This window comes from Kalmanozyma brasiliensis (genome assembly GCF_000497045.1).
Source record: "Kalmanozyma brasiliensis GHG001 unplaced genomic scaffold PSEUBRA_SCAF14, whole genome shotgun sequence".
NCBI lineage: Eukaryota > Fungi > Basidiomycota > Ustilaginomycetes > Ustilaginales > Kalmanozyma > Kalmanozyma brasiliensis.
In genome coordinates, this window is record NW_015961953.1 from 148736 (window position 1) to 172775 (window position 24040).

At 57.3% G+C, this 24040-nt stretch overlaps 9 protein-coding genes across 9 annotated transcripts; 5 read left to right on the forward strand and 4 right to left on the reverse strand.

Moving 5' to 3' along the window:
• Positions 1 to 389: 389 nt before the first annotated feature.
• On the forward strand, positions 390 to 3940 carry PSEUBRA_001498 (HEAT repeat associated with sister chromatid cohesion protein; the record flags this gene model as incomplete). The annotated part of the gene is made up of 2 exons (XM_016434725.1): positions 390 to 2671; positions 3010 to 3940. 2 exons carry the CDS (start codon positions 390 to 392, stop codon positions 3938 to 3940), a joined length of 3213 nt encoding a protein of 1070 aa, XP_016293788.1.
• A 1557-nt stretch (positions 3941 to 5497) lies between these two features.
• Positions 5498 to 10321, forward strand: PSEUBRA_001499 (Dil domain protein; the record flags this gene model as incomplete). Its single annotated transcript, XM_016434720.1, has 1 exon — positions 5498 to 10321. The coding sequence occupies one exon, from the start codon at positions 5498 to 5500 to the stop codon at positions 10319 to 10321; it is 4824 nt and encodes a 1607-aa protein (XP_016293789.1).
• A 1483-nt stretch (positions 10322 to 11804) lies between these two features.
• On the forward strand, positions 11805 to 12491 carry PSEUBRA_001500 (Zinc finger, AN1-type; the record flags this gene model as incomplete). Its single annotated transcript, XM_059464656.1, has 1 exon — positions 11805 to 12491. One exon carries the CDS (start codon positions 11805 to 11807, stop codon positions 12489 to 12491), a length of 687 nt encoding a protein of 228 aa, XP_059321162.1.
• A 520-nt stretch (positions 12492 to 13011) lies between these two features.
• Positions 13012 to 14235, reverse strand: PSEUBRA_001501 (Zinc finger, RING-like protein; the record flags this gene model as incomplete). The annotated part of the gene is made up of 2 exons (XM_016434741.1): positions 13012 to 13684; positions 13757 to 14235. The coding sequence occupies 2 exons, from the start codon at positions 14233 to 14235 to the stop codon at positions 13012 to 13014; spliced, it is 1152 nt and encodes a 383-aa protein (XP_016293790.1).
• A 545-nt stretch (positions 14236 to 14780) lies between these two features.
• Positions 14781 to 15215, reverse strand: PSEUBRA_001502 (uncharacterized protein; the record flags this gene model as incomplete). The annotated part of the gene is made up of 1 exon (XM_059464657.1): positions 14781 to 15215. One exon carries the CDS (start codon positions 15213 to 15215, stop codon positions 14781 to 14783), a length of 435 nt encoding a protein of 144 aa, XP_059321163.1.
• Positions 15216 to 17260: 2045 nt separating this feature from the next.
• On the forward strand, positions 17261 to 19424 carry PSEUBRA_001503 (General substrate transporter; the record flags this gene model as incomplete). Its single annotated transcript, XM_016434730.1, has 6 exons — positions 17261 to 17531; positions 17613 to 17915; positions 18046 to 18144; positions 18223 to 18698; positions 18780 to 19174; positions 19241 to 19424. The coding sequence occupies 6 exons, from the start codon at positions 17261 to 17263 to the stop codon at positions 19422 to 19424; spliced, it is 1728 nt and encodes a 575-aa protein (XP_016293791.1).
• An 85-nt stretch (positions 19425 to 19509) lies between these two features.
• PSEUBRA_001504 (uncharacterized protein) lies at positions 19510 to 20106 on the reverse strand (the record flags this gene model as incomplete). Its single annotated transcript, XM_016434739.1, has 1 exon — positions 19510 to 20106. One exon carries the CDS (start codon positions 20104 to 20106, stop codon positions 19510 to 19512), a length of 597 nt encoding a protein of 198 aa, XP_016293792.1.
• Positions 20107 to 20347: 241 nt separating this feature from the next.
• Positions 20348 to 21409, forward strand: PSEUBRA_001505 (Carbohydrate kinase PfkB; the record flags this gene model as incomplete). The annotated part of the gene is made up of 1 exon (XM_016434731.1): positions 20348 to 21409. One exon carries the CDS (start codon positions 20348 to 20350, stop codon positions 21407 to 21409), a length of 1062 nt encoding a protein of 353 aa, XP_016293793.1.
• A 168-nt stretch (positions 21410 to 21577) lies between these two features.
• Positions 21578 to 23623, reverse strand: PSEUBRA_001506 (Aminotransferase, class I/classII; the record flags this gene model as incomplete). The annotated part of the gene is made up of 3 exons (XM_059464658.1): positions 21578 to 22775; positions 22866 to 22908; positions 23557 to 23623. 3 exons carry the CDS (start codon positions 23621 to 23623, stop codon positions 21578 to 21580), a joined length of 1308 nt encoding a protein of 435 aa, XP_059320829.1.
• Positions 23624 to 24040: the final 417 nt, after the last annotated feature.

The following is a 24040-nucleotide window of genomic DNA, read 5'->3' on the forward strand; positions in this document are numbered from 1 at the left end:
GCTCGTCCAAGAAGAAAAAAGGACAAAAGAAAAGGGAAAAAGTGTTCTTCTCGTCAAACTGAAATTTTTGGTGTCTCGAGAAGGAGCAGGAGGAGGACTTCTTCTTGCTGCTCACTCTACCCGCACCATCATCCTTCCCGCACATCATCCTCATCCCACCCCTCCTTCCTCTTGCTATCCATCCGCGGATATCTTCGAGGCTTGCTCATCTCTTCTTCTTCTTCTCTTCGAGCCTGTCACGCCGCAGGTACATCGGACTTTGCGGACTCTCTGGTCGCAGTCGTTCCAACTCGCTATCCTCCGTCAAGCAGCGGACGTCTCCTCCCAAGAGCAACCATCAATCGCACCAATAGCTCGACCGAAGCTCTTCGGATCATCACACCATCACCATGGATCCCGCGTTCGTCCAAGGGCTCCATGAGCTTCTCAAGCAGAGCAACGTCCCCGATACAAACACCGTCAAGGCTGCTACCGAGTCGCTCCAAAATACCTACTACAAGAACCCGCAATGCATTCCCGCACTCTTCGAGATCCTCGCCACCTCTCCTGACCTTGCTGTCCGCCAGCTTGCCGCAGTCGAATTGAGGAAACGACTCGCAAAGAGCGGAGGCAAGGTCTGGACCAAGCAGTCCGTTCAGGTCCGTGATGGCATCAAGGCCAAGCTCCTCGAAGTCGTCACCAACGAGCAGGCTGCCCCCGTCCGCAACGCCATTGCTCGTGTCATCTCCGAGATTGCCAAGCGCGAACTTCCCGCAGGCTCTTGGCCCGCTCTCCTCCCTTTCCTCTTCCAGGCCGCCGACTCGTCCAACGCCACCCACCGTCAAGTCTCGCTCTTCATCTTCTACACTGTCCTCGAGACCTTCGTCGACGGCGGCGACTCTCTCGACCAGCACCTTCCTCAGATCATGCAGCTCTTCGCAAAGAGCCTCCAGGACCCCGAGTCGATCGAAGTCCGCATCACCACCGTTCGTGCCCTCGGAAAGGTGGCTCAGAATCTCGAGAGCGATGCTTCCGCAGACCTGGCCGCCATGCAGTCCGCCGTACCCCAGATGGTTGGCGTGCTCAACCAGTGTCTCGAGTCGAGCAACCAGGACGGTGTCCGACAGATTCTCGATGTGCTCGAGGAGATTTGCATGCTCGAAGTGCCCATCATCTCAAATCACATCGCAGAGCTCATCGACTTCTTCCTCTCCAACGGTGCCAACACCGAGCACGAGGAGGACCTCCGACTCATGTGCCTCAACTCGCTCATCTGGATCTGCTCCTACAAGCGCTCCAAGGTGCAGAGCCTCGGCCTCGCAAAGCACATGATCGGCCGTCTCATGCCCATCGCTGTCGAAGAGGACTCGGACGACGTCGACGAGGACTCCCCTTCGCGTCTCGCCCTCCGTGTCATTGACGGCCTCGCCACCGAACTTCCTCCCAGCCACGTCTTCCCACCATTGCTCGAGCAGATGCAGACCTACATGAGCAACCAGGACCCTCACCACCGCAAGGCTGCCATGATGGCTTTCGGCGTCTCGGTCGAGGGATGCTCCGAATACATCCGCCCCCACATGAACGACCTCTGGCCTTTCGTCGAGGCGGGTCTCAAGGACCACGAGGCTGTCGTTCGCAAGGCTGCCTGCGTTGCTCTTGGCTGCCTTTGCGAGATGCTCGAGGAGGAGTGCGCTGCCAAGCACGCGACCCTGCTCCCCGTCATCATGGAGCTCGTCAACGACCCTGCCACGCAGCGATCCGCCTGCACTGCTCTTGACTCGCTTCTTGAGGTCATGGGCTCGGACATCTCGCAGTACTTGCCCGCCATCATGGAGCGACTCGCCGGTCTTCTCGAGACGGCCCCCATCCCCGTCAAGGCCACCGTCACCGGCGCCATCGGCAGTGCTGCTCACGCGTCTAAGGAGGGTTTTATCCCTTACTTCGACCAGACCATGCAGCGCATCAAGCCTTTCCTCACTCTGACCGAGGAGGGCGACGCCATGGACCTGCGCGGCATCACCACCGACACCGTCGGCACCTTCGCCGAGGCTGTCGGCAAGGAGGCCTTCCGACCCTACTTCCAGGACTTGATGAAGCTCGCCTTCGAGGGCATGGACCTCAACAACCCTCGTCTGCGCGAGTGCAGCTTCATCTTCTTCGCCGTCATGTCGCGCGTGTTCGGCGAGGAGTTCACTCCCTTCCTTCCGCACGTTGTGCCCAGGCTGATCGAGTCGTGCCAGCAGTCCGAGCACGACCCCGTCCCCGGTGCATCTGGCGACGGCACCATCAACGGCATCGGCATTCCGGGCGACGAGGACGATGACGATGGATTCGTCGACATTGACGAGCTCAACGACGCTTTCCTCAACGTCAACTCGGCCATCGCCATCGAGAAGGAGGTGGCCGCCGACTCGCTGGGCGAGATCTTTGCACACACCAAGTCCGGCTTCCTTCCCTACATTCAAGAGTCGGTCGCACAGCTCGTTTCGTTGCTCGACCACTTCTACCAGGGCATCCGCAAGAGCGCTGTCTCGGCCCTCTTCACCTACATCAACACGTTCAACGAGCTCAGCAACCCGCAGCCATGGCAGTCTGGCATTCAGGTCAAGGTGCCTCTCAATGCCGACGTGCAGAAGCTGGTTAGCGTCGTCATCCCTGCCGTTCTCGAGATGTGGGAGAGCGAAGATGATCGGTAAGTTCATTGATACCCGAGAATCTTGAGATAGATGCAGAGATGTGGATAAGCACGGCCATCGCCTCGAGTAGGGGCCCGCGCCACCTTCCACAGGATGACAAACTTTCTCAGCTCACAATGACGTCCGTTATAGGAGCGGTCGAGTGACTACAACATTTTCTTTATCAGTACTGACTTTTTCGCGGCGCATCGCACGAGCTTTGGCGCCGATGCGCTCTGCGTTTAAGGCAACCGTGTTTGGGTCCATCTCTGCATCTTTATCTCGGATCGCGATTCGACAACGATGAAGGACATGACACTGACATCCCTTGCCATTCAACTTAATGTTATGACAGAACTGCCGCCATTGAGGTGTGCCAGTCGTTGGCCGAATGCCTCAACAAGAACGGACCGGCCATCATCGCGCCCGAGCACCTGGACGTGGTGTGCACCTACACCATCATGATCCTCGAGAAGAAGAGCCCACCTCAGCTCGACTCGGAGATTCCCGAGGAGGAGAACGAGGAGGCTTCCGAGTACGAGTCGGTGTTGATCTCGGCCGCTTCGGATCTGGTGGGCGCCATGGCCAACGTGCTTGGAGCCGAATTCAGCGATCCGTTGAAGCAATTCATGCCTCAGATTATGAAGTACTACACGCCAGGCCGCTCTGTGAGCGACCGATCCACCGCCATCGGATCGTTGGGCGAGATCATCACGGGCATGAAGAGCGGCATCACGCCCTTCACTCAGGACATCCTCTCGTTGCTGTCGCGAGCACTCTCGGACGAAGAGGCGTCGGTGCGATCGAACGCTGTCTTTGCATCGGGCGTGCTGGTGGAGAACACGCAGGCGGACCTGAGCGCGCACTTCCCTGCGCTGCTCAACGCCATCCGCCCCTTCTTTGAGAAGGGCCAGAACGAGTCGGACGAGATCCTGACGGCACGCGACAATGCTTGCGGTTGCCTGTCGAGGATGATCATCAAGAACGCCGACGCGGTGCCGCTGGATCAGGCGCTGCCCATCTTGTTCTCGTCGTTGCCGCTGCAGAAGGACATGGCCGAGTGGTCGCCCGTGCTGCACTGCATGATGAACCTCATTCAGGCCAACAACGCGGTGGCGTCGCAGAACATCGACACGATCCTGCAGCTGTTCGCCCACGTGCTTGCGGGTGACGAGGACAACCTGGGTGCCCTGCTGCGCGGACAGGTCTGCGGCTTCGTCAGCCAGCTCAACACGCAGGTGCCCGACAAGGTGCAGGCTGCTGGTCTGCAGCAGTACCTCGTCTAAGGTTCCCTCTCTAGCTCGCGCGTTCCGTCCATTGCAAACATACCCGAGTAGTGTTTCGATACATTTGCTCAACCTGCACTCAGCATCTCCGCCTTGTTCTCGCTTCCCCTTTCATCCCTAGACGTTACTGAATGATAATGTGTTCCCATACAACAAACAGCTGTTCCTGGACTGTGCGATGAGGCTGTGACGAATGCCTTTTTCCACGAAGCATGGCAGTGATGATGCACAGCTTCACGCTCTCGCAACGTTTCCAGGGTCTCTGCGGCAAGGCGATTTTCACCGGACGCGCGCGCCCTAATCTGCGCCAGCTGCCTGTCGTCGCGTGAGAGGGGTGGTGAGGTCGCGTCGTAGTCGAACACTAAGACCTGCCTTGCTGTTGCTGCTGACGAACTAGAGTCGACTGGTCTGTCTGAGTCGACCATAGCGATGGCATACGGCTGGTCCGCTTAGCGCCGTTTACACGCTCACTGTGAAGATACGATTGCAAAGCTACAGTAAGCTGAAGCAGTGCTCCGCTTCAGAGAGGGCACTGCTCTGAATACGAAACGACAAAGGGCTCCAATACAAAAGGGAGGTGTCGGTATTCGAATTCAAAGGCATGCGTGTCAGCGCCTGAGCAGCAGCCAACGCTCTAAATTTTGAAAGAGCAACACTTTTTTTTTTTCTTCCCTCCCTCTGGCCTTGGACCCTCGTTGGCTCGGCGTCAAAAGGGGCACAAGTTTCCTGTGGGCTTGGTTTGGGCGCGTTGGAAGACTCAGAAAAGCGCGTCGCCCTTTCATTTGGAGCTCTCCGTGTGTGCTGGCGCTCGCCTAAGGCTGTTACTTTCCGAGACAGAGCAGCACCAAGCCTGCTGCTCGGTCAGGGTTCTCCGTCTACATTCCGCCTGCAAATTTGAGCGAGCGTATCACAAGACGGCGTGTCACTTTCGGTGCGCGTGTGATTCACACGCACCCTTTCTGGCTGGTGGGCGTAGGAAAGTGTGTGTTGGTGGGTCGAGGCTAGCTCGCACGTCTGTCTGCAGACCGTGAGCTTTGTTGCACGCCTTTCGCCCTGAGTGTAAGTGTGACCCGGCACGATCTTCTGCGTCTGCGTCTGCATCTTCAGCTCGAGCCTCTTGACCAACGCCCATCACGCATTTCGTTCCCTTCGTCCTCTCTCTCTCTCTCTTTCGTCCTTCCTTTCTTCACACCATCGGGATTCGTCGCGCTTGCTAGATCTGCTTCGTCTGGCACGACTTGGTCGCAGCGTTCCCGTGGAACTTTTCGACACTTTTCCGAGAGCAGGCTTCTCCATTGTGCATTCGACGAGCCTCCGTTGTGGCAAGTCGCTACCACCACCTCGCAGCAAGCGTCGCTCGGCAAGTCGCCCTGGTGGTCATCTGCGATTATCCTGGACTGCATCGACGCGTCTGTGCTTAGCTCGAAGCTGCTCAGCTGCTCAGCGTCTGCAACATCGACTCGGTCCTTCGCTAGACTCACACCTAGAAGCAGCGCTGCTCGAAGCAAGCGTCAGACTCCTTAGTACAGCCAGCCCGCGGCACTCACAGCAGCAACCATGGCGCCCGCAGCAACCGACCTTCTCGCCGCATTCGTGCCCGGCACCAAAGCCTGGTTCGCCGACAAGGAGCTCGGCTGGATCAGTGCGACGCTGGCCAAGCCGGTCACCAAGGCTGAGTCCGGAGAAATCGCACTCCATTTCGTCCTCGATGACTCCGGCGTCACCAAGGTCGTCACCACCACAGAAGCCAAGCTGGCAGCAAAGGATGGCGAAGATCAGCTACCGCCTCTGCGCAACCCGCCACTCCTCGAGGCCACCGACGATCTCACCAACCTCAGTTACCTCAATGAGCCCTCGGTCTTGCACACCATTCTCAACAGATACTCGCAGCGCATCATCTACACGTATTCGGGTATCGTCCTCATCGCAGTCAACCCCTTCTACGGTCTGAGCCTCTACAGCCCCGAGATCATCCAGGCCTACTCCGGCAGACGCAAGGGTGAGCTGGAGCCACATCTCTTCGCCATCGCCGAAGATGCTTACCGATGCATGATCCGCGACGAGAAGGACCAGACCATCGTCGTCAGCGGTGAGTCCGGTGCCGGTAAAACGGTCTCGGCCAAGTTCATCATGCGCTACTTTGCCACTGTGGAGGACCCAGATCGACCCGGCAGTCGCAAGGCTGGAGCCAAGGACACGGGCGGCATGAGCGAGACCGAACAGCAGATCCTCGCCACCAACCCTATCATGGAAGCTTTTGGTAACGCAAAGACTACCCGAAACGACAACTCTTCGCGTTTCGGAAAGTACCTCGAGATCCTCTTTGATAAGAGCCACGAGATTGTCGGTGCCAAGATGCGCACCTATCTGCTCGAGCGATCGCGTCTCGTCTACCAGCCAGAGACGGAACGAAACTACCACATCTTCTACCAGCTCTGCGCAGGCACGCCTTCATCAGAGAAGAAAGATCTGGGCCTCGAAGACGCCTCCAAGTTCTTTTATCTCAACCAGGGTGGTGCCGGCAGTCACATCATCAATGGCGTCAACGATGCTGAGGACTTCAAGGCGACACAAAAGGCGCTCAGCACCGTCGGCATCACCATCGAACGTCAGTGGAACATCTTCCGTCTCTTGGCGGCGCTTTTGCATCTCGGAAACGTCAACATCACCGCTGCACGAAATGATGCCGTCTTGTCCGATGACGAGCCAAGCTTGTTCATGGCAACCCGCATGCTCGGCATCGATTCGTCCGAGTTCCGCAGGTGGACCGTCAAGAGGCAGCTCCAGACACGAGGCGAGAAGGTGATTACCAACCTCACTCAGGCACAGGCCATCGTGGTGCGAGACTCGGTCTCGAAGTTCGTCTACACCTGCCTCTTCGACTGGCTCGTTGACCAGATGAACCGATCGCTGGCTCTGGGCTCCTCCAAGTCGCGCGAGTCCATGATCGGCGTCCTCGATATCTACGGTTTCGAGCGATTCAAGGTCAACTCGTACGAGCAGTTCTGCATCAACTACGCCAACGAGCGTCTCCAGCACGAATTCAACCACCACGTCTTCAAGCTCGAGCAGGAAGAGTACCTGCAGGAGCAGATTTCGTGGACCTTCATCGACTTCTCCGACAATCAGCCCACCATCGATATGATCGAGAGCAAGCTTGGTATCCTCTCTTTGCTCGACGAAGAGTCGCGCCTTCCTTCCGGCTCGGACGAGTCATTCGTGCAAAAGCTCTATACGCAGATGGACCGACGTCCCGAGTTCAAAAACTCGTTCAAGAAACCTCGCTTTGGCACCACCGGCTTCACCGTCTGCCATTACGCCCTCGACGTCGAGTACTCGAGCGCAGGCTTTGTCGAAAAGAATAAGGACGCAGTTCCCGATGAGCACCTCAACCTGCTCAACAACACCAGCAACCCCTTCCTCAAAGAGGTTCTTGATACCGCCCTCAACCTGCACAAGTCGGACGAGTCGTCCAATGATGCACCCGCCGACCCCGCAGCAGCCAAGCCAGCGCCAAGGAAGCTGCCCGGTGCCAGCATCAAGAAGCCCACTCTTGGTTCGCAGTTCAAGGCTTCGCTCGTCAGCCTCATGGCCACCATCGACAGCACCAACGTCCACTACATTCGCTGCATCAAGCCCAACGAAGCCAAGAAGGCCTGGGAAGTGGAGCCGCAGAACGTGCTCGGACAGCTCCGGGCCTGTGGTGTGCTCGAGACCATCCGCATCAGCTGTGCAGGCTACCCATCCCGCTGGACCTTTGACGACTTTGCAGAGCGTTACTACATGCTCGTCTCATCGGATCGCTGGAACATGTCGGATATGGACAAGGTAAAGGCGCTGGCCACCCACATCCTCACCACAACCATCACGGAGCACGACAAGTATCAGATCGGTCTCACCAAGATCTTCTTCCGCGCAGGCATGCTCGCTCAATTCGAACAGAGGCGTACCGATCGATTGAACGCAGTCACCATTGTCATCCAGAAGAACCTGCGACGACACGTCCAGCAAAAGAAGTACCAGGCGATGCGCGTCAATGCGGTCAAGCTTCAGTCCTGGTGGCGAATGCGCATGGCCATGAAGTATGTCAACGATCTCCGCCATGACACAGCTGCTACCAAGATCCAAACAGTCGCTCGTGGCTTCTTGGCTCGCAAGCAATACCAGACCACCCGCCAGGCAGTCATCAAGATTCAAAGCGTCGTCCGTGGTCGAGCCGTTCGGTCTACGTACAAGACCGCCAAGGTCGAATTCTCCGCTACTCGACTGCAAGCCCTTCTCCGCGGTGCTCTGGCTCGCAGACAGTACCGCAAGGAGAAGCAAGGCGTCATCCATCTGCAATCGTGCTACCGACGCCGACTCGCCAAGAAGGAGCTTGTGGCACGAAGGAACGAGGCCAAATCCGTCTCGCACTTCAAGGAAGTCTCGTACAAGCTCGAGAACAAGGTGGTGGAGCTGACGCAGAACCTGCAGAAGCGCATCAAGGACAACAAGGAGCTGTCGTCCAAGATCAAGGCGCTCGAGACGCAGATCCTCACATGGCAGGGCAAGCACGAAGAAGTCGAGGGCAGAAATCGTGGCCTTACTGAGGAGCTTGCCAAGCCTACTGTGGCCATGGCCGAATTCGAGGCGCTCGTGGCAGCCAAGAGGGATCTCGATGCCAAGCAAGAAGCGTCGCTGAAGCGCATCGCCGAGCAGGACAAGCGCATCAACGACCTGACTGCCGAGATTGAGCGACAGGCCGACGAGTTGCAGGCCCGTTCCGAGGCTCTTAACGGCGCCACCAAGTCGAACGAGGACGACGTTGCCACCATCAACTCGCTTCGATCCGAGGTTGGGTCGTTGCGAGAGCAACTCAACCGTGCCAACGCTCTCAACACTTTGCAGAAGAACTCGGAGCGCATCGAGAACGCCGCGCCACCCGTGTTCAACATGTCGACAGGCAAGGAGAATGGATACGCGCCGGCCGGAAGCAAGCGTCGACCTCGTCGTCATAGCGAGACTGGCCCATGGAGCGATGCACCCGCTGGTCGCGATGAGCACGAGGAGGCCATGATGGCTGCGAAGCGAAGTGCAGCCACCGCCAACCGCCACGTCTCGGTGGCTTTCGGTCTCGAGGGTCACCAGCACCAAGGCTTTGGTCATGGCTACGACGACGATGTCGAAGACGATCCGTCTGAGGAGATCATCCGCATTCTCGAGAACGAGGAGCAGCTCGACGAGGACGTGCTCAACGGACTCATTCGCTTCCTCAAAGTGCCTGCACCCAGTCTGCAGAACCCGCCTTCGCCCAAAGAGGTGCTCTTCCCGGCGCACCTCATCTCGCTCGTCACCAACGAGATGTGGAAGTACGGCCTGGTGCGCGAATCGGAGCGCTTCCTGGCCAATGTCATGCAGACCATCCAGCAGCACGTCATGTCGTTCCAGGGCGAAGACGCCATCATCCCTGGCATATTCTGGCTCTCCAACGTCCACGAGGTCCTGTCATTTGTCTGCATCGCCGAGAGCGACATGCTGCAGGGCATCGGTCCCGGCGTCGACGGTGCCGCACGATCGTTCGAGTGGGGCGACTACGAGCGACTGGTCACGATTGTCAAGCACGACCTCGACTCGTTGGAGTACAACATCTACCACACGTGGATGCAGGAGGCCAAGAAGCGCCTGCACAAGATGGTGATCCCGGCGCTGGTCGAGTCCCAGTCGTTGCCTGGCTTTGTGACGAGCGACCACTCGGGCCGTCTGTTCAACCGCCTGCTGAACAACAGCTCGGCGCCGACGCACACGATGGACGACATTCTGGGCATCTTGAACAAGGTGTGGAAGAGTCTCAAGAGCTACTATGTCGAGCCGTCGGTGACGCAGCAGGTGGTGACGGAGCTGCTCAAGCTGATTGGCGTGACGAGCTTCAACGACCTGCTGATGCGACGCAACTTCTGCTCGTGGAAGCGCGCGATGCAGATCCAGTACAACATCACGCGAATCGAGGAATGGTGCAAGTCGCACGACATGCCGGAAGGCACGTTGCAGCTGGAGCACCTCATGCAGGCGACCAAGCTGCTGCAGCTCAAGAAGGCGACGTTGGGCGATATCGACATCATCTACGATGTGTGCTGGATGTTGACGCCGACGCAAATCCAGAAGCTCATCTCGCACTACTACGTGGCGGATTACGAGAACCCGATCTCGCCCGAGATCCTCAAGGCGGTGGCATCGCGCGTGGTGCCCAACGACCGCAACGACCACCTGCTGCTGCCACCCGAGGTGGACGAGGCGGGACCGTACGAGCTCCCCTTGCCACGCGAAGTGACGGGCATCGAGACGTACTGCCCCGCTTACATTACGGTGCCTGCCATTCGACGTCTGGCGAGCCGCGTGGCCTAGATATGATACCTTGCAAGTATACGACTGTAAATAGATCCTACGAGGCGTTCCTGTCACGATTGCTATTCAAAAATTCACGACATCAGAGGCTGCTGATGCTGTGTGATGTATGCTCGAGGGATGTCAGGCGGCGTGATGTTTGCTTGAGGGATGTCAAGCAGATGACGGAGAGACAACCAACCCAACGCTCAATGACACGCAGCACGATGCCATGTCATCACGAGCTTCACCAAGGACGTTTGCTTCCTGGCAGCTCGCCAGAAGCTTAATTGGCCTTCCGCCTCCACACCTTAGAGAAGGGGGTTCAAAGTCCGCTCCTAGGCCGGTTGCTTCTGCTCCTCATGCTGAAGATGAACCTGTCTGTTGCATTCGAATGTGGGGATCTCAGGGTCGTGCATGCGACAAGCCGGTGACAAGGTATCGAAGCCAGGGCTGTGAACTGCTTTTCTTAGATAACTGGTGCGACTACGCTTCGAGCTCGTGGGCTATGTTTTCAGAGTACGCTGACTGTGCGTGGAGCTCGGTCATCAACGCGCACTCGCGTCGCGATCCGGGACGTGAATTGCGAGTACAGGGTCCAAGCAACCTCACCGCATCGATCGAGGTCTCATACGGTGTTACAAGTCGGCAAAAGAATGACCGGGTTGTGCCGGATCGCGAACGGTCTAAGGAACGCCATGTGGCCTCGATCACCTTTGCTGGTGAGCAAGCGAGCGCCGTCATAGCTCAGGGACGCGTCATTCGTCAGCTCAGGGTCTTTGCAGCCAGCTCGCAGCGAAAGGCAGAGAAAGCCAAAGAGGTATGAGTTTAAGCGTGTGTGGAGGTGAAATTACGAAAAATGAAGGGCTAGAGTCTCGCCACTTTTCAAAAGTCTCAGCCCGCAGACACAGCCTGACTCGGACTTGGTGTGTCGCCGTGATGCGCTCTGAAAATCGCTCAAAACTCAGCTGAAAAGCAAAATCCAAATTGGGCTGGGACCCAAGAGAGATAAGCTGGTCTAAATGTTGCGGCAGCACAGCGCTTTGTGATCCCGTGTTTGTACAGCGTGACGCCCTCTCCGCTGGGCAACGGAGCCAAGACGGGCTAAATTCAAGCTCAGCTTACAGCTCAAGGCGCTGTCCGCTTGCGTGTCTCCGTTTGATAACGCTTTAAGCAAGACTGCGCTGTGCTGTTCTGTTTCTTTGACCGGCAGGTGCCAGCTCGCCTGACTGAGTCACTCACCCTCCTTGTATAAGATCCTTGCCACTTATCACGCTCACCGCATCTCGTGTCCTCACCATCAACACCCTACTACATCTGAACACCACACTCGGTCCGACTGCTTCGTCGGCATCTTCAAGCGCCCCTACCTATTCGTCTGCCCCGCGTCGCGGCTGTGTCCCCTGCCCGACGCCGCATCCATTTGCACACAGCACCTCCACAGAGAGCCCAGCACCCAGCCTAGCATACCTGCCTCGATCCACATCCGCATCTAGACTTCAGCATGCAGATTTTCGTCAAGACTCTCACCGGCAAGACCATCACTCTCGAGGTCGAGTCCTCGGACACCATTGACAACGTCAAGGCCAAGATCCAGGACAAGGAGGGTATCCCACCTGATCAGCAGCGCCTCATCTTTGCTGGCAAGCAGCTCGAAGACGGTCGCACGCTGTCCGACTACAACATCCAGAAGGAGTCGACACTTCACCTTGTCCTCCGCCTTCGCGGTGGTATGCAGATCTTTGTCAAGACTCTTACGGGCAAGACCATCACCCTCGAAGTCGAGTCCTCTGACACCATTGACAATGTCAAGGCCAAGATTCAGGACAAGGAAGGCATCCCGCCTGATCAACAACGACTCATCTTCGCCGGCAAGCAGCTGGAAGACGGTCGCACCCTCTCGGACTACAACATCCAGAAGGAATCCACCCTCCACCTCGTCCTCCGACTTCGCGGTGGTGCCAAGAAGCGCTGCCAGAACGGCACCGGCACCGACGCCCAGTGCAAGGACGCCGCCATCAACCTCGTCGGCGAATGCCCCCACTGCAGTCTGAAGTTCTGCGGCAAACACCGGTTGCCCGAACAACACAAGTGCGCCCAGCAGGAACAGGTACGCAACGCGGCCTTCGCAGCCAACAAGGCCAAGTTGGAGAGCGAGAGGACGCAGGCTACGCGCGGGCTCGCACATTAGACACTTCGTTCGTCACATCTGCACATCCCCCACCAATTGAGTCTGCTACTCAACCCCACAATCGCTTTGCATCATACCAACATACCACCTTCAAGTCTTTTCCGCTCCGCATCGTTACATTGTATTACTAGCTCGAATAGAGGATTCTTCTTCGTCCAACAGGTGTGTGGATGTGCGCGGAAGTTTGCCTCGGGATGAGACTCTTGACGGTCACAATCGTGATCACACTGCGCAGCGACTCGTCGGTTCTCACGGTGCAAAGCTCAGCCCAACAACGACAAGAGCAATGGCGAAGCGCCTCCCGCCGTCTGCCTAGCTCATTTGCTCATCGCCGTCCTGCACGCACGCGCGGAATCAGCCGCGTCCACGCCCACTGCGCACCCACGGTCGACGTCACGATCTGAGAACACGCTTGCTCTGCCCATCACAATGTCGCCTACTGTAGAAATAAACGCTGACCACCCTTGACCACGCCTAGAAGTACACCCTCCTCTCACGATCCGCCACGAGGAAGGCCACCTCAACGCGCCCGCTTGCGAAGCTTGACATCGACCTCTTCGTCCTCGTCCTCGTCCTCCTCTTCTTCCTGCTCGGTTGGCCGATGTCGAGAGCGCGAAGCCTGGGGTGTGTGTTGCGGTTCTGGCTTGACCCATCCTGGTCTGCGTGCGGTTGTGTCTGCTTCCTCTTCCTCGTCCTCCTCGTCTTCGTCTTCGTCCTCTTCGCTCGCTTGCCTCTTGACTGGGCGTCGTGGGCGTTCGACTGGGCTGGCGTTCCCTTCCTCCTCATCCTCTTCATCTTCCTCATCTTCTTCCTCCTGGCGTCTGCGCCTGCCGCTACCCGACGCCTCCTGACTCGCCTCGCCCTGGGAGCTCACCCACCCCTCCTCTCCACCCGTCAACCCCAACGCCCTCGGCCCGATCGGTCGGGACTTCCAATTCTTTCTGCATCCCACACAGATCCCTCCGAGCCTATGCAGCGCATCATCATCATCCACCTTGGCGCCGATCGTAGCCCGAGCGCAGTGGTAGTGGAACCTCACGTCGCAGCCACCCCGAGAGGCGTACGAGCAGCCGATGCCCAGCGTCACGACGTCCTTGCAGTGCGTGCAGGCGTGGTAGTGTTCTTCGAACTCGCTCTGGAGGTAGTTGCGCAGCTCGAGCAGGGTTCGCGTTGAAAGTGTGTAGATGCCGTCCCTGTTATAACAGCAGCCAAATGGGTCAGTGTTAATCTTGAAGATGGGGTGAGAAGATGGGGGGTGTACTTACGCCGAGTAGTCGAGCCACCGATGATCGACCAGATTCTTCAACAGTTCTTCCGTCGCATCCCTCGTCAGATGCTGCCGGACCTTTCCGCCCAGACGCACAGCTTCCATGCTCGCAATCGAATACGCCTCGCGCTTCGCCCGAAAGATCTCCTCCACCAGCTTGCGGATGTAGCTGATCCCGTTCGCCGTATACCGCGTCGCCCCGCGAATGAAGGTGTCCGCCTTGGTGTTGATCAGCGCCAACATTGTCACGCCCGTAGACTGGTCCTTGAACGTTCGCAGCTCGAACGAGATCACAGACAGATGGCGTGCCGCCTCATCGTACATCGACAGGTAGGTGGATTCGTTGTAGCTGCTGTGCAGGATGGTGCAGCAGCGCTCGTAGAGATGCTTAGCGAAGGAGGCGGGGACGATGCGATGCGAGATGATGGATTGCGTCCAGGCGACTCGGGCGAGCTTCTGCTCGGCCGTCTCTAGCATCGTGGCTATTGCCTGGCGAGGTGATGCCTGGACAAAGATGGAGGATATCAGGAAGGTTGCGAACTGAGAGAGGATAGGATGCGACGCGGAGGGAAGGAGGGCGCATGTCAAGAAGCTCATCAGAAGCGGCGCAGGGTCGAAATTTCAAAAGCTCAGTTTTGCGCCAAAGTGTTGGTCTCTCGAGAGACACGCGCCTGCCACCCGCGTTCGGCTGAGTCTAGCAGGAGCGCGTAAATTGCGAAATCACACTTCCAGACCGTCACTCTCAGATTGCTGCGCTTTGCGAACAAGAGGATTTCAGTGACACATGATACAACAGGACACGTACAGACACGGCGAATGGAGCATGTCAGGAATGCACTCGGGCTACAGCGATACGGCCGGTCTTGCTGGCTTTGAGAATTGGAGGGCAATAGCGCGGAAACGTGGCGTGCAGCGGCCCACGAAGGGCACTGACTCGCGGCTGGAAGCGATGGAGAAAGACAAGGGAAATGGTCAGACCGGGGTTACAGCTACAGAATTGAGGCACAGCTACTCACTGAGGTTCAGATTCCAAGGGCTTGCCACAGTACATCGTCGTACTTCTCGTGAAGCTCCAGGATCTCAGCGCGAGAAGCCGAGTCGCCGAGGAGCTCCTTGTCGATGGATTTCTCGATCATCACCCTCCTCACGTCGTTGAACAACTTTCGTCGCCCTTCGTCATCCATGACAGGGACAAGTGGAACGTTGTGGTATTCGTCCTTGTAGAAGTACTTCTGCATTTTCATCGGTGGCGATGCGAGCTGTTCCGCCTTTGTGGAGGCAGCGGGCTGCGAGGGACGGGCCGGCCGCGCCGGCCGCGCCGTCTGTGACAACAGCGTCATTCGTGATGACGACGCAACATTGGCGACCTCATTGCCAGCCGGGCTTTTGGATTTCAAAATGATCCCGCTGTCGTTCGTTGAGTCGCCGTTCAGCGAAGGAGACGAGCCGCGGGCCATGTGGCGTCGAGATCGTCGCCGAGGAGTAGCTTTCGACCGCGTTCGTCCGTTCGGGCGAGCGGAAGGCGACGGAGTCTGCAGAAAGCTGTACTCCTTGCACCTGTCGAGGGGACCACCGAGAAGTCCATCGACGTCGCCAAAAGCCTGTCGATCGGCCTCTTCGATGTCAACGTCTTCTTCCAAGCACTGCATGTAGACTTTCAGCCTGTGTGGCTCCATCCAAACGCTACTATCGCACTGCAGGGTCGGATTCGCTCGACAATGTTCGCACTTCTGTTGGAACGATTCCGTCTCGGGGAGAACGCAATCTTCGACGATGGGATCATCGCAGCAAGATTTGCATGGCAGCCAATGTCGATGTTTAGCTGTTCTTCTCGCATTCTGCATGGGGGCGCCCACCGATCTCCTTCGCTGACGGGTCGGCTGTGGTGAGGGCGAACGCGACCGGGAAGGCGAACGAGCACGTCCGGGCAAGCTTGCGCGCAGGTCGATCGGGTCGTCTTCGTCGCACATTGTAGGAGTCAGATCGTGATTAGCGCCTCTGATTCGGGCTGGAGACTGTAAGTCAGACGCAGAGAAGAGAGATGAGAGGAAGAGAGTCACTGAAGGCAGGAGGCTTGTCGGTCTGAGTCGAGAAGGCATGGATGTGGGAAGGAAAGAGCAGGAGAGCTCAGCGCTCACTTTTCGCTGAGTCGAGAAGGATCGCTGCCTGGCTGAGTCGGCTGTTTCGAAGTTAATCTCGTCTTTCATTTCAGACGTGCTTTGGCGGTCCAAGCGCAGCACGCCCGGAGTGAACAAAAGAGCTGAGCATTTTGGGTCACTCAGCCTCGTTGGCTACGCACGGACCTTTCATTGTAAAGATGTGACGATTGAAAGGGAAGGATGTGACAATCCAAAGTGATGAATGTGACAACAAAGGGGGAAGGGCGTGATGGTAAAAAGAAGCTCGAACAACGCGTAGCGATATGAATTGAGCAGCTTGGTGCAAAGAGAGACTCTCTCCGCGACGCTTGCCATTTGTGGTTCGGACAAGGCAGTCACTGCCACGTGTTAACAGAGACGAGCGGCCGATCGGTCCCGGACGGTCTCGCTGTTGATGCTGATACATCGTCGATACTCTTGATGTTGCTCGTGACAGCTGCTCAGCTCCGATACAGTATGAACAAAGACACGCCTTGCGGCAATCTCTCCAGCGCCTCCGCCAAAAGGATCATTTTCGCAAATCTGACATTTTTCTATTTTCCACCACTTTTGACCGGTGCGGCGTTCCAAGCGAGCCTGCAAACCCTTTTCCAACTCCGGTCCGCAGGGAGCGTGTGACGCCGGCATCTTCGGTAGAAAGCCACGGTCTGTTGTTCTTTCTCGACGGACCGTTGGAATAGTCTTTCTTGCCGAACGTCCAATAATGACCTCATTGCGTTGTCCTGACTTTCAAGACAAGATGCTTTTTGTCCGTTCCTGTGGGTCGCTTCTCGAATCGAAGGCAATCTGCGTGACTTGCTTCGACCCATATTGTCATGTGTGTATGACGGCGGGCCGGTCGTCTCCCTCCCACAGTGCTCAGTGAGGCGCGAGCAGATGGCTTCGGGTTCGGGAATGCAGACGAACAGCTTCTCGGGTGGACGAGAGGGACTAGCTTCGGCGAAACGCCTTGAAAATTGCCCGACGCGGGGGTAAAAGAGAAGCGTTTCTTGACACGGAGTGGCATGCCTGGTTTAACCGAGCTTGTGTTTCCATCGACCGTCCACAAGAACTTCTCCGACTTGCCCAATGATGTCTCTGATAGACTGAGCTTGTGCGCCGAGTCATCATCGGTGTGGGGGAAGCCTCATCTTGAACCCTGACCGGCAGAGCTTGCCCTTGACTTAGCCTCGGGTACTCTTTCGATCCTGTGGTTGAGTGTGCTTCCCTTTCGTAGATGAAGCTCAGCGAGACACGGTCGGCGGCCCTGGAGAGTATATATCTACGTCAAGCCCAGCGCTTCTGTCCCCTTTTGACACCCTTCGTTTCTGAGACCGCCGCTACCCTTTCGAAAGCAGCCCAAGATGGAGTCCGCCGACACCCACACTCTTGTTGCGGCCACGCCCATTGACAATGCAGACAAGCTCAAGAAGACCCCTTCCCCAAACAACGTCTACAAGACTAACTCCCTTCAACATGTTGACTCGACCGACTTTCCCGAGCTGCCAGAACCCTTCTGGAGCAAGTACCTCCCCAATCCGTACAGCGAGAAGCGTGTGCTCAACCTCACCCCCTTCCAGATGAAGTGGGCCGTCCAGCTCGTCGCCGGTATCGCCATTCTGTTCTTTGGTTTCGGTGAGTAGGTCCCAAAGACGCAAGGCAGGTCAACAGCGCTGCGACTAATCATTCCGAGACGACGTGTCCGCAATCATACAGATCAAGGTGTCATGTCAGGCGTCAACGAATCCAAAGACTACCTCCGCCTCATGGGCACCGCTTCGGGCGTCGATGGCAACGAGACAGAGCGAGACAGCGCTGCTATCGGTGGAATCGTCGCTATCTACTACCTCGGCACGTTGCTGGGCGGTTTCCTTGGTGGTTATATGGCCGACAATGCTGGTCGCATGAAGACCATCCTCTTTGGCTCCTTCTGGGTCGTTCTCGGCGCCTCCCTTCAGGTCTCCGCCCAGAACATCACATGGATGATGATTGCCAGAGTACTCTGTGGCATAGGAACAGGTATGTAAAATGCTCTGGTAGTTGTACCACCGCGATGCGAAACATGGCAGTCGGTCGATCCGTTCATCTCGCCTCTCCCCTTCCAGAAGCTCTGACACGCCCGCTCTCTGTCTCTCGTTCTTGTGACCAGGAATCTACAATGCCGTGGTGCCTGTCTGGGTAGCCGAGCTGTCCCGTCATGACAAACGCGGGCAGGCCATCGGGTTTGAGTTCACTGCAAACATCGCGGGTACGTATCGAAAATTCACGGCGATAGTGAGGCGATCACGAAAAGTCACTGATACGATCTCCAGCTTCCGCATCACAGGTCTAGCCCTAGTCTACTGGATCTCTTTCGCAGTGAGAGACATGGAAACGGGAGGATTCAACTGGCGCTTTCCCCTAGCCTTCCAACTTATCTTCATCATCATGTTGGTCGCCTGTCTGCCGTTCTTCCCCGAATCGCCACGCTGGCTGGCCAAGATGGGGCGAGTCGACGAAGCGCGTCGCATCCTCTCTCGATTGCGCGAGCAGGACGTCGAAGTCGAGCGCGAGCTGCAGGAGATTCTCGCCGTAGCCAGGGTGGAGCGTGTTCGTCAAGGAAACGGCGAGGACGGCTTCCTTCATATGTTGTGGACGTCGGACGGCAAGCTTCATATCCGACGCAGGATCATCCTTGTCGTGTGGCTCCAGATCTTGCAAGAGCTGGCCGGAATCGGAGTCATCACGGTCTACGCTCCTACCGTCTTCCGGTCGGGCGGGTTCAGCGATACACTCGCTCGCCTGCTCTCTGGATTCAACGATGTGAGTGCCCCACTGCGGCGTGAATACGATGCATGTTGACTTCTGACTGACGTTTGCTCATCTTTGTTTCCTGTTCAAAAGGTGTCGTACATGTTCTCAGTCCTGATCGCCGTCTTCCTTCTCGACCGTACCGGTCGCCGCAAGACGCTCTACTGGGGCAACATCGTCATGGGGATCTGCCTGTTCATCGCCGGCGTCGCAGCCAAATACTCACTCCAATACGGCGCTGAGTCGGCGACACCCGATCTGGCGCTTGCCAAGCGATGGGGCGCTGCTCTCGCAGCCATGGTCTTCCTCTACACGGCCACATTCGGCGCCACCTGGCTCAGCGTCCCCTGGCTGTATCCAACCGAGGTGTTCCCCTTGTTCATCCGTGCCAAGGGCGGAAGCTGGTCCGTGTTCGGTTGGAGTATCGGCAATGGCATCGTGACCGAGATCACGCCGTTCTTGTTCAACGCGATCAGCTACAACACTTTGTAAGTCATCTCTCTGAGCTCCAAGGGAAGAGAAACATCGAACTGACACGTGCGCCTTTGTCCCAGCTTCCTCTTTGGAGCACTCAACTTCTTCTGCCTGCCCTTCGTGTGGGCCTTCTACCCCGAGACGAGCTGTCGTTCGCTCGAGTCGATCGACGAGCTGTTCGAGTCCGATTCAGCGTTCATCGCTTTCGACAAGCGACTCACGCAAGTCAGAAGAGAGAGCCTCGACGAGACGCACAAAGCCTGAGCCTCACATATACGAATACAAATCCTACTCCGTCGTTGTGGTATCGTGTAGTGTACATGAATCGGTTTCCACTCTATGCAAAACGCTACTCCTGCTTGGCGGAGATCTTCTTGGCCTCGCGCTTCGCCTGCTTCTTCAACGACCTTCTCGATCCTCTCTGTTCCACCTTCTCCTCCACTACCTTCTTTTCGGTCTGCTCGTCTCTGGCCTTGATCGGCGACTGAAACGTGCTACTCGCCCAAAGAATCGCGCACACGGTCGCGCCACCACTGAGCCACACCATCTGTCTCGGATCCGCCCCCTCGGGATAGTACCCACTGCGCTTCCTAACATCGTTCTCGTAGGTGATGCAGAGCATGGTTGCAGCCAACAGTCCCAGGACCGTTCCCACGACCGGGTTGCCCGGGATCCGCAAGCGAGTGCGCAGCTCGTAGTTGATCAGTGCCGCAACGTCTTTGAATGCGAGGAGGAAGAATGCGGCGACGATGGTGGTGAGTGCGAGGGCGTAGAACGAGGGCTGAGTGTGTGCAATCGGCCACTTGGGTTGGGCAAGCTGGAAGATCTCGCCGGGTTGCAGGGTTTGTAGTGCCGTGGGCACACGTGGCGCTGCGGGAGCGATCAGGAACTCGCGGTAGTTCGCTGGGAACATGGGTATGCGCGTTGGCGGTGTCACTTCCAGCATCTTGGCAAAGGTGAGGGGGTGGTGGATGATGGTCAGGAAGACTCGGAGGTGAGTGCGAAGATGGATGGCCCCGGCGGTAATTTCGTGCGGAAAACGGGACTGCAGATGATCGTCATCACACCTGCCAAAAAGACCAACACAAGCTTCCGACTGTCAAGCCGAAGATCCGACCCTCCCACCTCCCCACCCTTTTCCTTCCAACCAGCACTCACTCGTAACAATCGATCGACGCATCGACACAATGTCGTCCTTCTCGCACAAGCCCTTCTGCCTGGTCAAGTCGTCCATCAACATCGACGAGACCTTCCTCGTCCCACACATTGTCCGACCAGGCGAGACCATCTCCTCTACCGGCCTTGTCTCTCGCCCCGGCGGCAAGGGAGCCAATGTCTCTGCTGCGATCGCACTCGCAGGGGCCACCGTCTCGTTCTCGGGCGCCGTCGGCAAGGATGCTCCCTGGCCGTTGGACGAGCTCAAGTCCCGACATGTCGTTGTGGATGACGCAGAGATCTTGGAGGATGTCCCCACAGGCAGGGCTTTCATTCAGATCGCCGAGGATGGCGAGAACAGCATCGTGCTCCTGAAGGGAGCCAACTTTGCGAAGGGCAAGAGCACGGATCCAGCACAAGCATGGGGCGACAGGACGATCACCCATTTGGTGCTGCAGAATGAGATTCCCCTCGAAACGACGATCGCTTTTGCACAGCACGCCAAGTCGAGCAAGGTAGGGAATCACGTCACGACCATCTTCAACCCGTCGCCCATGCTCAGCAAGGAGGAGGTGGAGAAGTTCCCATGGAGCGATATCGACGTGCTCGTGGTCAACGAGGGCGAGAGTCTAGAACTGCTGCGTGTGCTCCAGCCATCGGAAGCGTCGGCGTTGGAGGGGCTCTCGGAAGGAGATGAAAGGTCAAAGAAGGTGCTAGAGACGCTGTCGGGTCTCGAGCATTTCAGCAGCACCGCATGGATCGTTCTGACCCGCGGGGGGCAGGGTGTCATGGCCAACGTGATCCTGTCCGACAGCTCAGATCGAACGTTCTTCAACGTGCCACCGTTCAAGCCGAAGCAGGTCAAAGACACCACGGGTGCGGGCGACACGTTTGCAGGAAACTTGGTCGCTGCGTTGATGGGGCACAATGTGGATGGAGGCGAAGGGCTGCTGGAGTCAGCTCGTCCCAACAGCAGGAAGTTTGTTGAAGAGGCGCTGAAGTGGGCCTCGAAAGCGGCAGCCCTGGCGTGCGAGAAGGAAGGCGCCATGCAGAGCATTCCGAGTGCGGAAGAGGTCAAGCCGAGGAGCTCATGAGCCACGACCGCTGACCAGCACAAAGTCACCTCAGAAATAAGAAAGTCATCCAAAGAGCAGCAGTGGTTGTGTCTTGCACAAATCACGATGATGCGATGTGTCAAAGAAGCATATGCAATTGCAGAGAGCATGAACGAGGAATATCGACAAGGAAAGTAGAATGCGGAATCACTTCTTCTCGCGAACCACCTTGTCGATCCAGCTGGCGACATACTCGACGTTGTTGGTGGTGAGACCAGCCATAGAGATACGCGAGTTGGCGGTGAGATAGATGTGGCCCTCCTCGAGCAGGCGCTTGCACTGGTTGACGTCGAGCCCCAAGAAGGTGAACATGCCGATCTGCTTGAGGATGTGGTCCCAGTTGCCCGGCGTCTCGAACTTCTTTGTCAGCAGGTCGAAGAGGCTCTGTCGCATGGTGATGATCCTGCCTGCCATCTCCTTGACATCCTTCTGCCACTGCGCGAAGAGTGCCTTGTCGGTAAGGATCATCTTGACGACCCTCGCGCCGAACGCAGGGGGATTGGAGATCTCCGAGCGCTGAATCGCCGCGAGCTGCGAGAAGACCGCCGCGTTCTGCTCCGGAGTCGCCGACACGACGTGGAGCGCACCGACACGCTCGCCGTACAACCCGGCGTTCTTGGCAAAGCTCTGGCAGATGAGCAACGGAATGCTCTTGCGGGCCACAAAGTGACGCACCGCCCACGCATCGCGGTCGAGATCACCCGATGCAAAGCCCTGGTAGGCGCAGTCGAAGAAGGCGAAGTGGCCCTTGTCGGCGAAGATGTCGGCAATCTGCTTCCACTGCTCCTGCGTCGGGTCGACACCTGTGGGGTTGTGCGCACACGCGTGTAACAAGAAGACGCTCTGGTTCTTGGCCTGCTTGAGCGTGTTGGTGAAGCCCTCAAAGTCGAGCGCGATGGTCTTGGCATCGTAGTAGGGGTAGTCGACGGGCTTGATGCCCACCTGGTTGAAGATGGCCTTGTGGTTGGCCCAGGTGGGATTTGAGATGTAGATCTGACGGTCGACACCGAAGGCCTGGTACTGGTAGAATCGCTGCAGGAAGACGGCGCCCAAGTGGTTGGCACCGGTGCCGGAGATGGTCTGGACCGAGGCGACACGCTTCTCAGCGATGGCGAGCGAGTCGGCACCGAGAATGAGCTGGGCAGCGGCAGAGGTGAACTCGGGAAGACCGGTGATGGAGAGGTACTCGTGGTCGACCGACTCGTCGGCGATGAGGTCGGATTGCGCCTTTTTGACCGAGGGGAGGACGTAGGGCTTGCCGTTGTTGTCACGGTAGGCACCGACACCGAGGTTGACTTTCTGCTTGTAGGAATCAGCCTCGTAGGAGGCAGTCAGCTTGAAGATGCTGTTATTGGTCACATAGTCGCCGGCGTAGGATGTCAGCGGTTGCAATCGAAGGACGAGGAGACGTAGTGTGGGGGAGGCGGCTACTTACGCATCTTCAGGAGCCTGAGGAACAGCGCTCCACACAGCAAGAGCTGGAGTTTGGTCAAGGGAGCCCATGATGAATGTGGTCAGCTCGAGTATCTTTGGTACGGAGACGAGACGTTGAAGACGTTGTTGGAAGAGATGAAGCTGGACTAGATAAGGCTGGCGAAGAGGTTTAGTGTTGGAAGAATCACCCACGGCAACCAGCTGGGTTGTTCTCCGATCGAGGGCAGCTGACCGCGGTGTGTAATTTAGCTGGAGTCACTGCAATTTCGCGGGGCTGCGCCTTTCTTGTGAGCGTGACCCTGCGCGAGATTGCCGATACGCGCTGCGCTGCCACCCTTGAGCCCAAATTACGGAGTCAGGACCGGCGACATCGCACCGTACCGCCGCAACTCTGCCAACTGCCTTCCCGGACGACACACAATATTCGCCAATCCCATTTCGTACGCGACCTAACACCACGGGCTCGAGCGAGCCATGCCGGATCGGATGGAAAGGGATGCCCGCGAGCCGCACCATGACAGACGCATCCAACCTCATGCTGCAGCAAACACCAAATGTCGCTCGTCCCATCATCTGTCCTCCGCCAGCCTGATCGCTTCTGCATCCCTTCTCTGCCGACGATGTTGTCGGCTGAATGGTCGCTTTTGCTGCTGAAAGAATGTCGCAAGTCAGCTGGGATGATAAAGACTTACCTGCTTGACTGATGCCCTTGTCGCCAGAGATGTGACCCTGAATGCTGCCCAGACGATTTGCTGCCATGGTTGCTGTGGTTGATCGGGGCTGAGAGGATACCGCTGGAATGAAAGCTTCCGGATCGCAGTACTGAGATGTCGAAGCGAGCTTGTCTAGTCGATCAAATAGTAAGCTGAGGGTTGGTGGGACAAGGACGAGATGGAAAGAGATCAGTTCGAAAGGAAGAGGTGCAATGACGACCACAACCGGTTACTTGAACTCCAAGCAGGCAGACCATGAAGAAGCCGGCCCAGGACGGAGTCTGCAGGTGCGGATCGCTAGATGCGGGGTCCAGATGCTTAGTCGCGTGAGCTCAGTTGGGAATTTGTCTTGTGAGAGCGAGGGTGTCCAGATCGAGAAAATCCGGGATGCATCGGAGTCGACGATGGCTCTCCTGTCTGCCGCGCAAGAATTTCCATGCTTACCCCCGGGCTGCATTACAGT